Consider the following 16,542-nt stretch of genomic DNA (forward strand, 5'->3'; position numbering starts at 1 on the left):
GTAATCGGGCATCATAAGTAAAAATATTTCAATAGTGGGCATGTAAAGCCATTATGCTTTCTCAGTCTCCCCTTTCCATATGTAGCAAGCAGGCAGACAGTAGCAATAGCCGGAGGGAGAGAGGCAAAAGAGACCTCTCATTGTTGGTCCCTAAATATTCTAAAAGAGACATACTTCACACATCAGTGATAGTCTCTGCAGTGTATTTATTATATCTGAGTGATAGTAGTTTTCAGGATACTTTTCCTTGCATAAGGAAATAATAAATTAATAAATAATTTATCATCATAAATTATAATTTATAATAAATAAATAATAAATCTCATTAATTTTTTTCAGCACCCTATTTTCTGTGAGTCTCTAAAAATAACTGATTTACATGGATTGCATTCGTTTCCCTATCAAAATCGATGGGGAAGAACTTTTCTTATCATCCTCCAAACTCACTATTAACCCTCTGTCTGTTAAATCCTGAATTACTGCCCATTTTGCACCATGTTAAAAGTGTCTAGAAATCCTCCCCAATGTGGAAATCTTTTTCCCATTTGACCCTGTGATTATATAGTCATTTAAAAAAATATTTATTTCAAAATTCTTTCCTCTGTTTTGATTTTTGCATATGTGGGACTGATTTATACAGTTTCCCTGTTCTTCAGAAACTCAGCACAGAATAGCATTGTGTAGAAATGAATGCAAATCATTTCTTTCTTTCAGTTTCCTTATTTCTTCCAGTTTCCTTCTTTCTTCTATGTTCAGTTTCTTTTTCTTTACTTTATTATGGTGTTTAGCTGTCAAGCAGAAATAGTGGTTCCAAGTTTGGTGTTCCGTGGCTTATCCAGTGTTTTGGGTTAGCTGTACTATGCAATGGGCCCGTTCTGTCATTGTTTGGAGAAAAGTTCGTGGGCTGCTTGGGACATTTCATTAGTGGCAAGTAGGAATGAGTTTAACAGGCGGTCTAAGGAGTTTTTTGGTGAAGCACAGAGGTCCATGAAATTAAAAAGTTTGAAAAGCCTTCTTGGGAAGTAGGAAAGACTTAAGGGTATCATCTCAACTTTTTCACTGACGTTGATCTTTCATTTGGACTGGTTTGAATGTGCAGAGGTAACATTGTCAAAGACATCCACCATGTCATTGGCAGATCTAATGTAGGTTCATTTCCTAGATTGTTTAATTCTCTTTCAAATAAGTGGTATTTCAATCCACTATTTATTAAATGCCAATCGATAACCAGTTGTTCATTGAGAATATAAGATAATTATGTCTTCAGCACTCAGCCGTAAGTTGTGAGATGCAGAGGTGTAAGCTCTGTTCCCTCCCCTTAAAGAGTTTACAGTCTAGGTGGAAATGCACTTGAAAGAGGAAGCAAGGAAAGGCAGCATATAATTAAGTGTTAAATGGCAAAGCACAGAATGTGAGTGCATTAGGGATTCAGACAGAAGAGATTGTGCAAGAGTTGGAAGTAGGAAGGAATACTAGAGGAAGAGGTAGAACCCAAGATAGGCCTCACAAAATTAATACAGAAATACCAAGACACTGGCGTTTCACTCCTATGAATAAGTGCCTGGGCTTTAAGCACCCCTGACTTTTAGCATCATATTCAATCTCTAATTTTAATTGAATGTCCATGGCTGATTAATATATTACCCACAAGAAAAAATAGAGTTTAGCCAAAATAGTTTTCCCTTACATGTCTATAACACATTCAAATACCTATGAGAATAACATTTTAAGCTACTTTTTTATCTTGGAAAAGAAAATAGCTTGATGTGTTTTGGTAAATAACTGTGTCCCTGTTGGTGATCTGCTCATTCCCAAGCAGATGGATTGCCACTTTACAGGCACTGTGATATACCTCCAAGAAAAGCAGCTTCATTGGACCACAAGGATAATAATTGAACTCAAGACGAAACATTAAAACAAATGATTCTATGAAGATGTTCTTTTTTCATAGCTATCTGGTAGATTACTAATGAAGAAGACACATAAAGAAAGAGCTCACATTAGTCTTTCTCAGTTCATTCATTCCAATTTAATTCAGTATGGTTGTTGATTTAAGGCTTTACATACGATGCTTTAGAGAGATAGTTAATCATCTTTACTTTTTAGAATTTTCCATTTACCCTTCTGTTCTTGCTTGAGTTCAGAAAGGTGGTCCAGTTGTACAGGCGGAGGATTTGAGACTGGCTGCTCTTTGCCAGTTAGTCCAAAAGTTGACCCATGTCAATCCCATGGGTCACGATACTGTTTTATTCATTGTATCATGGACTCTTTCTTACTTGATCAATAGTTCATACAAAAAAATAATAGTAGAGATGGTCTTTTATGTTGCTGACACCTCAGAGGTACTTTGAAGCGATAATTTTTAGGTTTAGAGATTGTGATCATTTCTCACTGTCCTTGGTGGCCATTGTATTCCTCTACATTTGATGTAAGCGCAAACCAACTATGTGTCTTTGTATTTTCTCATTTGAAAAATGAAATCTGTCAGATCTAAGCAAGATGTATTCTTCGATATTTTGAAATTCGAAGGGCTGTCTCCATTGCAAAATGATGAGTTCCAAAAGGAGTATTAGTATTCTAACCCACTAAATAGTTCATGGTTGAATGTGGCTTTTTTTTTTTTTTTTTTTGCTTCTTGCTGCAGAGCTATCCATCACACTCCTCAGCAGACATCAATTCCAGTCTTCCTCCGATGTCCACTTTCCACCGCAGTGGCACAAACCATTACAGCTCCTCTTCCTGCACGCCTCCCGCCAACGGGACCGACAGTATAATGGGTGAGTCATAGAAATGGTGATTCTGACGCTGACAAGCAAGGTCAGGGTTTAAGAATACAGGGCCTCTTTTTTCTCCTCATCATTGAACAGCAAGCAGGCAATGAGTATTTGTCACATAACTGCATGAAAATACATGAACCAAACAGAAATAGTCATCGGCTTGTCCATAATCACTTTTTTTTCTTCCTTTTTTTGGGGGGGGTCACAAGAAACTGATATTTGGCTACTTGGTTCATTGCGAGTTATTAGATTGAACAAAGGTTGAACTAGGCCAAAACTATCTTGCTTCTCACACTCTCCAACAGTGAGCGAAGTAAACATTTATAAGACAAACCACTGATGACTTAGTGAGATGGGGGGCAAGTTAGCTCTTACAAATAGTTATTGATCCCTTCCCAAATCCAGTCAGCCGTGCTAGGCTCTAAACCATGTCACTAACCATGACATACCACAGTCTTCCAAAGACTAGCTCCTGTGATATTCTTGGGTGATTATTAATAACTAGATGGCTTCACCTCCTGGAGTCTTTCAGAGGGGAAGAAGAAACTTTGCCAATGCAGAGGAATCACACAGCCTGATGTTCTAGGGTCTTAATAAAACCTCAGCCTCCACTGGTCACCACTACCCTGGTCCTAGCTCAGTCTGACACCTTGTTTGGCCTCAGGATCTCCTGCCGCAGGTCCCTGATGGGAACATTAACTGTATGCTTTAGAGAGAAGAATGTGTGACAGAATAATCCTACTGTTTATTCCCTTTAGCTCTCTGCAGTTTTTCATTTTCTTTAGAGAGTTCATGGGAGTTGGGAAAGTGGTGTGAATCACTTATGTGGCAAAGTTTTTGATGAGAGGGAAGAAATGTGCTTTGAAATGTTGCAAATATAATTCTGCCTAAATAATACACTCCCTGCTTATTCAATAATATATTTCACACTTGAGATGAGCCACCTTCGCAGCCCGTCGCTATCATGTCTCACTAAGAAGCAAATTTACAAGTGTTTCCATTTTCATAACTTTTCATAACAAAGCTTCTACAAATGTGTTGCATCAGTTTGACCTTGGAGAGGAATGGACAGAGGTCACATGGGGAAGTTGGGTTAGCTATCAATGCAGTTTTGGCAGATTTGAAAAACAAGAAGAAAGAAAGAAGTGCAGAACTGAAAGGGTGAGAAAAGCATATTTCACTTCAATGTGGTTTGACAAATGGAAAGCCCCTTTCTGTAGTCATGAGGTCTCGTTATAAAGAAGGATGACCGGTCATTCATCCTCTTACACGGCAGATTTCCTGTCTACTTGTGGTTTGAGTAATTTTCTTTTTTAGGAAGGTATAAAGGTGGAGCAAAAGCTTGAGTTGAGGAAAACATACTTGGGCATTATTTGAAAAAAATTCTGTGTTGAATGATGTACAAAACAGTCTTTCTGGGAGCAAGGCACCACAACTTGGGAAGAAAGAGATATTTTGAGATGGAATAATCATTCTTCATGAGCTGTGGTCAGCATGGCCACAAATCCCAGTGGGACTGAGATTTGCTCTATTTAAGATGGTTGACTCATCATTAGCCCGTGGATGAACAGGAATGTCTGCTGTCCTTCTTCATTGGGTCTGAGTAGCTATGGAGCAATAGGTGACTTCTGCATGCTAACAGGCTCAACCACACACTAAAGATGGAATGAACTTGTTATATGGACCACAGGGCCCTGTTGAAGTAGAGGGAGGGTCTCTACAATATTAAAAGAGCCATAATTCTAAAGGAGAAAGTAGGAGATTTCTGAAACCCAGAAAAAAGTTTTTAAGAATAATTTTATTACATAGATTATTACATAATCATGGGTATACTTGTCAAAATCTATTAGCAGAACGTCAGAAAGCTTTATAATCTTCTCGGGAAATAAGTAGACATGGTAATTCAGCTTTTTGAAAGAACAGAACTTTATTAACTTGCATAAGTGAAGTTATTACTTTAGGATTATGTTAAGGGGGAGCATTCTAGAATGTTCTTTCTTAAAATAAGATGTCCTGCGATTTCTTACATTAAAATACAGGGGAAAATTTAAATAGGATAATAGAGTCTTGGTATTGCATGGTGTCGAGTGGCTCATGTTTCTTCCCACTTCAATTTTCTTGGGCTTTGGATTGATTTTCAGAGTGTGGTAGAAGTCAGGGATGGCAACATGTCTGTATAACAAGAAGAGAAGATTTCTCTTCTGATGTTAGTGATACTTCCCTAACAAACAGTATGGATTAATAGGATACATCTGTAGACTTTTGAAAATATTTGGCATATACTCACTCATTCTGAAATGCAGGAAATAAAGAAATATTACATTGCCTATATCTCAAAGAACAAACAGAGCTAATTAAATAATTGGTAAATAGGGAACACATAGCCTGACACATGTTTGAGATTACACACATGATTCTGTAGAAAATAACTGTAAGCCCTACTAATGCCGTAAGAATGGGGTTCAAGCACTAACACATGGACATCACATTTTTCAAGTTTTCTTGGTGAAAAAGCGCAAGGCAGTTCAGTATTTTCATAAATGGCGCTGATGTCTGAGGAAGCTGCTTTTTTTTTTCAGTTCAGAAGGAGATCATTGCACTGCTTCTGAGTTTCATGTTATAATGTGTCCTCCTGGCCACCAGTGAATGTCCCGAACTGGTCACAGAACACCAAAATGCATGTGGAGCGAGGGCCAAACTTAGAACCATCAGAAGGTGACCCCCTGGAATCACCTTGTCCCTCTTTCTGTCCTCTGCATTTCAAAGATGGCAGACGCTTGCCAGGGCTTACAAAGGCTTGTTTGACTTGGTGAGGTGATCACTGTTTCTTGTTTTGTTGGCTTTTGCCCTTTAATGCCCAATAGCATTTTTCGAGAAATAAATTCTTAAGAAGGACAAAACATCCCAGTTATCATAACCGGTTTGTTGTTGTTGTTGTTGTTGTTGTTGTTTTTAATGACACATCCATCCATGGATTTTTTGAGAAAATTGTCCCTTATTTTAGTTGGGGCACGGAGTACTTTCCTTCAAAGCCTTGCCAGTAAACTCTGGAGGTTACAGTCAATGTTTCTGAACTGGAAGGGTCCATTAAGCTCCCGGGAATTACATGACTATAACACACGGGACACAGCATGGATTCCTGCGGGTTGGGCTGGTAGAGTACCCCGCTGAAGAGAATAGCCAAGTCCGGAGTTACCACCATCAGATCCTGTCAACTCTGTTCCTAAAACCCTTCCAGGGCAATGCTGCTGGCTTTATATCAGAAGCTGTGGGGGCCAGGGCCTCACATGCCAGCATGCACGCAGAGGAGGAAGGGGAGCAAGTGATTACAAGCCAGCCTGTAGAGGATAAAAATGTCTAGAGGATAGCAGCCATGACATATATGTTGCTACCTACATATTTCCTTCTTACCTGCAGTGCCCAATATCCCGTCTTGACCAAAAGGTTCGAGAGTACTGCCTAGCCTAACACGGTCGCCCGAGATTACTCAAGGTTAGGAGCGCCCCAGTACCCCACTGGGAGATACCATTTGTATACATTCCCAGGGTGTGACCCCTGGTGGTTTGGGACTCCACACCCTCCCTTCTTCTTGGAGGGAATTGTGCATAAAACTAACATTATTGTTATAATAACTATTATTGTTCCATTAGCCTTTAACTGGCCTGCTTTCTAATGCATGGAACTTCCCATGTTTTTAAACCTCAAACCAAACAGTGTTGAAGGAACAGACTACCATGATTGATTTAATGCAACATATGCTAAAGATTACCCTGGAATATCTATCTGGTTCCTGAATTAATCTGGCTTACAACTTTCACTTCTAATGACATGTTTGTATGACATGATGCATTGTAGTATGTGGCTTTTCTAGTAGAAACATTATGTCCATTTCCCCTTGAGGACTCGGTTTCACAGTAATTTTATTATTAGAGTAGTCATATAATATTCACTTTGTCTTTTGTAAGAATCTCGAGCCTTCAAATACAGTTGGGTGATGAACAGGCACAGTGCTTAAGAGTAATATGGATTTTATCCAGCAGTGACATGGCATCTTAGTTACAAAGACCACCAACGGAGAACAATAAACTAGTTTGATTTAAGTCTTCTTGTCCATTTCCTGCACATGGTCCTGGGGCCCAACTCCCCCCTTGAATTCCTAGGAATCCCTCCTGCTAAAAATTAGTGCATTGTGGCCTCTATTTGAGTCTTTATTCTAAAATCGTGTGTACTAAGAATGCTGGAGATACTCCTTCTTTTGTCATCTTTATAGAGATGAACTCATGGCTCATTTTGGAAGCATTATGCTGCTTCTAGTAGTTTAATCACATGAAGGTCACTTGGACACAGTTCAAAAAACCCTAAAAAAAACTAAAGCAGTCACCATTTTTCGGACAAATTCACTCTGAATTGTAGTTCTTATTCCTTTTAGATCTTCACAATGTTCCCAGCCCGAGGTTATGGGTGTGCAATAAAGGGATAACACATTTTCCAAATTCTGATTTTCGGTAGCCAGTCCCCAGACACCACTCATCCTGGTGTTTTGATTAGGGTGTGTTCTAATAGGAATTGCTGTTTCCACAAAGCTGAGACTGAGACCGAGGGTGGTCCCACATGAAACAGAAGGTACCAGACCCTTCCTTCTGCTCCATCTTCTAGCCAGCAGCAGCACCTGTGTTCAAACCATCTGAATAATGCTTAGAGGGCTGGCGGTCTCGAGTCCCCCTACAAAATTGCAGTTCTTTTTAATAACTGCTCATCTTTTTTTTTTTTTAAGATTTTTTTATTTATTTATTTGACAGACAGAGATCACAAGTAGGCAGAGAGACAGGCAGAGAGAGAAAGGGAGAAGCAGGCTCCCTGCCGAGCAGAGAGCCCGATGCGGGGCTTGATCCCAGGACTCTGAGATCATGACCTGAGCCGAAGGCAGAGGCTTAACCCACTGAGCCACCCAGGTGCCCCAATAACTGCTCATCTTATATTCATATTTACCTTACTGCTTTAGAGACTAATTTTCTTTTCTTGAGCAAGAGAAATTGATTAGAGCTAAAATAACAAGAAATTAATCCCATCTTTACCTAGTAGAGACAGTAGTTTCTGCTTCTCCTCCTATTATATGAGCATTTTGGCAATTTCTAATGATATGAGTTGACAAAAACTTGGGCCTAAAACAGGAATTGAGTCCTGTCCCATGAAAGCCATAACACGGATCTGATGAGCACAAAGTTTGATTAGAAAGTGTATTTTGCCAAACACAACCCATTACTTCTCAGTATAAAAAAGAGGATGCTACTTGATAATTTAAATTCACTTTCTGATTATGTATGCCTTTTGACATAGCAGTCACACAAATAAAAAGAGAAATCTTTAAGAGAAGGACCCATGTAGCTTAAAGTGTTCAGAGGCTCAGAAATGTGTCTTCTCCCACATTTCCTGGAACAGAGCAAAAGGCATTCCAACTGAAAGGGCAAATTGGCCCCAGTACGCTGCTTTGAAATTTAAACCCTTGGGTTTGGCCCTCCAGCTGCTGCAAGGTAGAAGGGCTTCATGTGAAAAAATAGTCTGTTCTTATCAGTGGCTTCCATGAGTAGCCTTTGGAGTTTTCTGAAACATTCTCATGACCACATGGGGTAAGAAGTTGATTCCAGTCTTTATTCTACTTCCTGAGTCCTACTACCGCACTCTATAAAACAGGCAGTAATAGAAAGTTTAGTTGGAAAGGTGTAGTACAAAAGAAATCATAACGATCTTATCTCTTCTCAAGTGTATTTTTATATTTATATACGTACATATATATGTGTATGTATATATATATGTATATACATACATAGAGAGAGAGAGAATTTATTTTTTAAATGTCCCTAAAATATTTCTTTTGGTTTTCATGAGAATATATTTTGAAAAATTTGTCATCCTCATGTTAAAGTTGTTCAAAGGAAGATTTAATCTTTTGAAAGCTACTATTGTAGCAAACTTTATCTGTAATTGAAACAAAAGCTTATCTTTTTTGATTTAGGTTTTTGTGAGAGTAGATAATCTAATTTTTTTCGGTGTGGCTCTGAAATTGCATTTCACAAAGACCTGTTTTTTAATCAAGCAGATCACACATTTGTTTGACTAACAAATCTAATATTTAGGTATCTGTGATAATATTGCTTCTGCGGAAAAAAAAAAAAAAAAGTATCTAATTGCCCCCAAATACAATTCTAGTACATGCTGAAAAAATGTGAGTGCTCTCTGTGCTTTCAAAATCTTTATTTTTTTTCTCTTTAGAATTGTCTTTCATTTTCATAGAGCTTTTCAATGCAGAAATTTTCATTTCTACATGAGATATAATTTCAATTAGCTCTTATACTTATGTATTTTTAATATTAGTGGCATCTGGGAGCTCCTTCCACTAGCTCATTGTATGTCTGACTCATTTCAAAAGTGTGCTTATACTTATAATCCTTAGCACTAATAAGCGATATACTTTTAATAGTATGAATTTGTGATATATAAAAAAGAATGGTTTTGTCAGAGGGCAGTTGCATTCCTTGTATTGCATACCAGTTTTCTTTCAGTTTTAGTAATTAACAAATGAATATGGGTATGGGTTTTGTTAAACAAATAAAGCACACCTCAAAAGATTATTGAACTGACATACCCAACGTAGAACCCTATAAAAATAGCAAGCATAATTTAACTATGCTAAGCAGCGGTCAGGAGAATGAAATTATAACCTAGAGAAGTAGAGAATTCAGCCACTTGAGATCTGACCCCACTACTCCATTTTACAGATCTGGAAGCAGATGACACATTTGTCAGCAAGTGTGCTCTTGGGTCAAGGAGAGGACTGGGATTTTTTTTTTTTTTTTTTTTTTTATTATGTCAAGTGCAATGATGTTCTGTTTGGATTGATCAGTGGACTTCAGATTTCCTTTTTTTGTTTTACAAAATAGCGAAAGATGGCTCCTTGGAGTTTAATAGGTTTTATTTGAATACTATGTCTATTTGCTAACGTTCAGGCCTTAATAAGTGTCATATGCCAAATGTTCTAAGTGTTGTATTAATACTGTTCAATAGAACTGATACTTCAAATTCCAGGCCGGAATCTACATTTTTTCACAATAGTCCTCGGTTCATCTATTTTGTAGTCAAAAATACCAGTGTTTACGATGACAGAGATAACGTCATGAATACGTAGACTTATTTTATCTCGGGAATTTGAGACCATATTGATTTTTTGTAGCATCACAGTTCAGATTTTTTTTAACGTAAACACAGACTTGATATATGTAGAGTATGTGTTATTTAAAATATTAAAAATATTTTCTTGCCTAGGAAGCCAGACCCATTATAGAATTTCTTTTATTTTTGCCAAGAGGAGCACCTCGTTTTGCTAGGTATCAAATTTTTTAAAAACCGGAAAGCTGGCATAAATTATTTGTGAAGACAATTCCATTGACTCTCTGAAATAGCGAGAAGAGGCACGCTTTGAAGACTTCAGAGATGTGAAACGTACCGCTTACTTCGTAGCCATGAACCTCCTGTGCTGGCACGCTTGCTCCCATTCCCCACCAACTACTCCTAAGCAACCAGGGGGCCAGTCATAGCAACTGGAACACTTCATCTTTAAACCAAGGTGTCAGGTTTCTATTTTATCTGTAAAAAAAAGTAACATGAATATATTTGACATCTACCTCAGCAAACAAATTAATGCTAATTAAAGATTAATGTGTTGTAATTAGCATTAAAAATGCAATTAAATTGTGAGTAAATGGACCAGGAATAGAAAATTGTTCGACGTCTCACTGCCTGGTTTTTCATATTCTGCCTTTTGTTTTTGCAGCAAATAGAGGAAGCGGGGCAGCAGGCAGCTCCCAGACTGGAGATGCTCTGGGGAAAGCACTTGCTTCGGTGAGGAAATATTGACTTTGGACTTCATATGTTCCATTGTGGAAGGGTGAACTTTAATCAGAAGTGGACATTTGGAATTGTAGAAAATGAATGGCAAATAGCCTTGATTTCTGGAAATGCTAGCTTTCTTGCAGAATGGTGCTTGGAAATTTTGAGGAGAGAACTCTGAAGCTTCCAGGGAAGGACTGACCCTTCCAGGTTGTCTCCTTACAATGGTGCCAAGCAGTCCTCCGTTACGGATTTGTGGATATTCTCAGGGCCTTTTGGTGTATAGATCTTCTATCTTGATTTCTCATTTTTCTCTAAAGATGTATAGTACTACTCATGGATTAACTAAGACTGATTTTGCAGGGAGCAATTCTAAAACACTTTGGGAAAGGCATTTAAAGAAAAAAAAAAAAAGAAAAAGACCTTACCGAGCTCCGTGAGAAGCTGTCACATAATTGGCACCTGGGGACTCAGTTTCTTTGCCTCACCTGTCTGCTGCCAGGAGGCTAGAATTGAGCATTTCTTGCATGTTCACTAGTGATAAAGTATCCCACCTCGTTTGTGTGAGGGAGTAGGCCTGTTGTTGTCTTCAAAAGCTAAATGTAGCCATTTGCAAATGTAAGTGGGGATTTGTTGCTCTAACATTTTGTCTCTTTGGTTAGCTTTTTCTTACCATTGGGAGCATAAAGTAAGTTTAATTCAGCATTGTGACCTAAGTGGAAGTTTATACTTCATCTGGGCATTCTTAAGCCTTGGCATTAAATGCCTTAATTGTGGTAGAGAAGGAGTTGGACAAAAATCATAGAAATGATGCTGTCTAACCTGTTTGATGGAGGAAGAAAGGGGAGCTTGGGGTGTCCATGTGGCTTGCTCACAGCCACGGAGCCACAGTAGGACATGGGAGGGAAAGCACAGTCTACTGATTGGTCCAGTACTGTCCCCGCCATTTTACATGAGCTCATAATTCTTAGTTTGAAAAATTAAAGTGTTAAATCTTTCATTTTATGATATTGGTACTAGAGTCCATTGTTATGTGTATTTTATGACTTGTAATTTTTAGGTGAATTGCAATGACACTTGGTTATTTAATGAATTGTTGATTCTTTATTCCTAATAAATGAGGGTTTGTTTCTTTTTTTCTTCTCCCCCACTGTTTTTTTTTTTTTTTTTAAGATCTATTCTCCAGATCACACTAACAACAGCTTTTCATCAAACCCTTCAACTCCTGTTGGCTCTCCTCCTTCTCTCTCAGGTACTGTACCTAAATCCAGTCCCATCATAATACCAGTGTAGGAGAACGATTTCCCTCTCGTACTTCCTGGTCTGGCAGGTGGAAGCTCCCTCCCTCCAAAAGCTCAAAACAGAACATTTCTGAACAGAAAAATGGAAAGGTCTGTCTTTTCCTCTGCCATATGAAAGTACAGCCATTCACATCCAAAATTTTTCTCAAAAATTACATGTTTTTAGAATACATAGGCATATGGAAAACTTCCTAAACTTGTCTCTGTAGAAGATATTCAGCAGAATAACATACTCTAAGAAGACATCTCAGGTGAGAAAACCCAGTTAATACAGTCAGGAATATGAATATAGATTATATAGCCATCAAATATAGACTGTTCAAAAGGATCATTTCCTACGGAAATTTTAGGCTTTCCACGCGTCCTTTTTAAAGTCCATGTCCCTGACGTGATTGAGGAAAACTCTAATTGTGTGAATAGAGAAGTAACTGCATGGAGTAAAACGAAATGTTTGCCTTAAAATATTACGTATTAGTATGACCTATGGCTTCCAATAATAAAATTATAAGTTGTTGAATTATGTTAGTAAAGCGTTTCACTTTTCAGAGGTCCGTTTAAGAGACTCATTGCCGTTCTCGTATAAATGCTTCCAGAAGGCCCTATCTGGTGCGTGTCTCTGTTCTTGGAAAGGAGGACAGGTGGCTTCCAAAAAAGAATCCGAATCGCATCTGTACCTGATTGAAACTTGACCTTACTGTAATTTATAGTGAAGTCACTTGCCTAGATGCTGCCTTCTCGATCCCTGTTACTCCCCACAGCAGCTCTCACAGGGCATCATAAACTGGGTTCCCTGGTAGAAAGCAGGAGGTTTCAGACTGCACAAAGCTTTCAGAGGAGATGGCCATGGCTTGGGAGGACCAAATATCAGCCTTTTCCAAGTCTCCATTGATATGGGGTGGGGGCTGCCGCAGAATGGAGAGGGGTGGCTGGACGTTTCAGTCTGCGTGTCCCAACGGACAGAATTGAAACTGGAAGGACACAGAGATGCTATGAAGGGGATCATGGAACTGCCATGAAATATTCCCCGTGACAGAAAAGGAACGGAAAGTTGAGAGGTGTTATCCACTCCTGGGTCAGTATTCTACTGTTAGGCTCTGGGACATGATCACCAGCGTCAGTGTCCAGAGCCAGTGTCCAGAGGCAACACGGAGCTCAGTGAGGCAGGTGGTGAGGGAGTCTGAGCAGGGAGAACTCCAAGGTCCCCATTTGCAACAAAGCAGCTCTAATTTCATCTATTTTATCATTAGGGGGGGAAAAATCTAGAGTCTAATACAGTTTGAGAACGACTATTTTGGTCTGGTGCTCCAATGTTACAGATGAGCATGCGAAGGCCCGGAAGGGGGATGTGATTTGCTGGGGCGGCACACACGTCAGTACCAGAGCTTGGACGACAGTCCAGCGCTCACCATTCTGCCACCTCATTTCTAGGTTAATGACGAGAAGGTTCAGATGCACAATTCATTCCAGAAAATGCCACAAACACCCAAATTCTGAGCAGCGTGCTCTATGTGGGAGACAGAGAAACAAGGCCAATTTTCAGGTCCAGCTAATGCCCCATGAAAGACCCCATGTTAGGAAGAATGAACTTTACGAAGATGTAAACATGGGGATTAATTGCTATTTTCACAAGAAAGTAGCTGGCTTTGTCCATATTCTATCACTGCAAGTAACTGAACAAACTATCCGACTTTTATTTAGCATAAAAATGCACATCCATGCACACCCAGAAATGATAGGAAGAAGGAATTTTTTTTTAAATGCTAAGCGTGTCGGGAAATAAGATTACAGTGAGATCACAGATTTTTTTTTTCCTTTCTTGAATTATTTCTTAGTTTCCACACAGAGTATGCATTACTGTGAGTTTAAAAGTGGTTTTTATTTTGTAGGTCAGACATGTAATATTTATTGTAGCAGGAATCAAGTTTAGTGGATCACAAAATAATTATTTTCTTCAGAAGAAACCACTTACTTATTACTGTTGTTATATTGAGTTTTTAAATTTCTGGTTTGGTGGATCACTGCCAACTAATCTTAGTCCCTTAAAAAGTTTGGAAGGCTTATCCCTCCTTAAGGATCATTTTTAAAACAAGTAGCAATGCTGTTGTTCATTGGTGAGAGAATTTTGGTTTCACAAACTGGCCTTGCATGAAGGGGTAACAAAATCCCCCTTTGCATTCTTAAAAGTGCCTTGACTTTGTAGGGATCTCTTTCCTTCAGGAGGAACCCTTCTCTGGCTTAAATTCAGAACCAATTAGACGTTCCCTTTGGGGAGGAAGCCCAGAGAATTCAGGGTCTACATCAAGTTTGAAACTGAAGATATTTTCCTTGTCCCAGAATTCTTGTATGGGGAGTTTACATGTATTTATCTTAATTGTCCAAATGAAAATAAGCATTTCTAAAAGAACTGTTTAAAATATCTGCGAGATTGTTTTCAGATTATATAGATCTCATTGTAATCTCCATTTTAATATCAGCAGGCACAGCTGTTTGGTCTAGAAATGGAGGACAGGCCTCATCATCTCCTAATTATGAAGGACCCTTACACTCTTTGGTAAGTCTCATCTGCTAATCTCTCCTCTAGCCATTTGGTGACCATGTTTCTCTTTTCGCATCTGCTTTGACTCTTAGTCTCATCTCACTAACAGAAACTTGAGATAGATGTTAAGTACACAAGTTTGGTTAGAGCTAGAGTTATTAGACTATCATTTATTCGTATTTGTAGATTAGAACCCAGATTCTACTACAGTGTAAGCCTCAGGGCTCCAAATACCTAAGACCAGGTTAAGAGATTAAAAATCTTGGAAAGACAGCGGCATCAGCCCGGTCTTTGGGAACAGACCCAAACTGTTCTTTGGGAACAGTCAATGAGTTGTTAATTTCCTAATACAAGAGTGCTAGTGTTTCAGCCGAGCTGCCTAGACGGACCACTTGGCGATTCGATATCCCTCTGCTTTCCTTTCCAGAGTGGCAGGCTTATAGGTGTTCTCCTCTTGACCTCTGATAAGAAGCCTACTGTCTGTTTCCTCATTCACTTTGGTTCTCCTAGAAGTAACATCATGAAATGTCTGCTCTTCCAGTAAGGAATAGCTGAGAATTTCCGTGGGTGTAATTAATATTATAAACACTCCCATGATGATTCAGCGTCTGACACTCTAGTCTCTGTCAGCTCATGGTGGATGTGGCTGGAAATGTACATGAAATCACCCTGCCCTGGGTGGCCTTTGGTCAGTATGGGAATCAAATGGGGGAAAAGTAACAGCAAGGAGCTCTTAAGTCTTTCAGAGGTGGGTTTCCCTCGTTTCATCCCTATTTTGAGACATAACATGGAAGAGGCATTGATTGATCTGTCCATCTAACTTAATGTCTTGTCAGAAGCTCAGCATTTCCTTTCTTCCCTTCTGGCTTACTGTTTAAATTAAGGAAAAATCTAAAAATGGAAATATGGAGGTGGATTCCCCTTGGCTCTGGCCTTCCTTGCTGTAGTGTGGGATCATCCAGCTCTGCATTTTAGCCACTAAAGGCAAGCACAGGGTGAGACAAGGTATACATTACCTGCCTTGCCTGCGTTAATTAATCTGTAGCCCACATCCGCATAATCCATAGTTTTTCTAAGTGTTTACCTGAATTGGTTATTCTGTGGGACCCATCCATCAAAACTAGGTGATGTCCAACTGTGGAACCATAAAGACTCGGTTTATAGTTAGGAGCTCTAGCTTTAGTTCTCTGAATACTCACCACTCACAAGGTGATTCGCAAGCAGAAACTGCTCTCTCTACCAGGAAGCTGTGAGCCATGAAGGGTGATAGTTGCACGTATTACTTCTCTTCAGGGCTCACATGCACACTTGGAAGTATGTATTACCGTTCCCTTTTTTATAAATTATGAAATATAGACTCAAATAAGTTTAGTACGTTTGCAAAGATTTCATAAGTAACAGCGAAGAGTTTAGGGGAGGTCCCTTCACAACAAAGCAGAATGTTCTGTACCATATCAGAATGTTCTGTACCATAGACTAACTGTATTAGACACACATTCCTTCTGTCAGTATAGAATAATTTGAAATTGTTTTTCTCAGGCAGTAGAGCTGGTACATCCGTTTGCACAGCCCATTGGAAATCAGTAGGTTGTAGCATGACCTACCACACAGAGACACTAGATTTGAAGTCCAAAGACTTAGGTTCAACCCTAACTATACCATTTCCTGGCATTGCATCACCACATAATTAATACTCAAGTTCTTTGAGCCTCATTTGCGTGGCTATATGGAAAGGATATAATTCTTCCCTGCTTGCCTTATACATGGAGAATGGAGATCCAGTCACACGGCATATCTTAAAATGTCACACTGGAGAGTGGTATGCAGATATTTTCTTGCTGGCATTATTGATCATACTGCAAAAGGTGAATACACATTTACATGTCCTTTTTCTTCACCAAAAACTATAGTATAAGCCTTAATCTAGTTGCAGAAAACAGGATCCCAGGGGCAGGCATGGAAGAAAAAAAAGGTCAGTTGGTTTTGAATTGTATAATTTAATTATATAGGTAGTGAATTTTATAGAGTAAGGGCTTTGGAGTCA

The 16,542-nt window shown here is 39.0% G+C and overlaps 1 protein-coding gene across 15 annotated transcripts in view; it reads left to right on the plus strand.

Moving 5' to 3' along the window:
• Positions 1-16,542, plus strand: part of TCF4 (transcription factor 4) — a 346,633-nt gene that overhangs the window by 302,592 nt on the left and 27,499 nt on the right. For all 15 annotated transcript variants that reach the window (XM_032882433.1, XM_032882441.1, XM_032882437.1 and 12 more), the window contains 4 exons: positions 2,645-2,777; positions 10,606-10,673; positions 11,835-11,913; positions 14,437-14,513. In XM_032882433.1, coding sequence (XP_032738324.1) covers positions 2,645-2,777; positions 10,606-10,673; positions 11,835-11,913; positions 14,437-14,513 — 357 coding nt within the window. The remainder of the gene's footprint in view (positions 1-2,644; positions 2,778-10,605; positions 10,674-11,834; positions 11,914-14,436; positions 14,514-16,542) is intronic.

Source organism: Lontra canadensis, unplaced genomic scaffold (assembly GCF_010015895.1).
Source record: "Lontra canadensis isolate GAN:19392208 unplaced genomic scaffold, GSC_riverotter_1.0 scaffold82, whole genome shotgun sequence".
Taxonomy (NCBI): Eukaryota; Metazoa; Chordata; class Mammalia; order Carnivora; family Mustelidae; genus Lontra; species Lontra canadensis.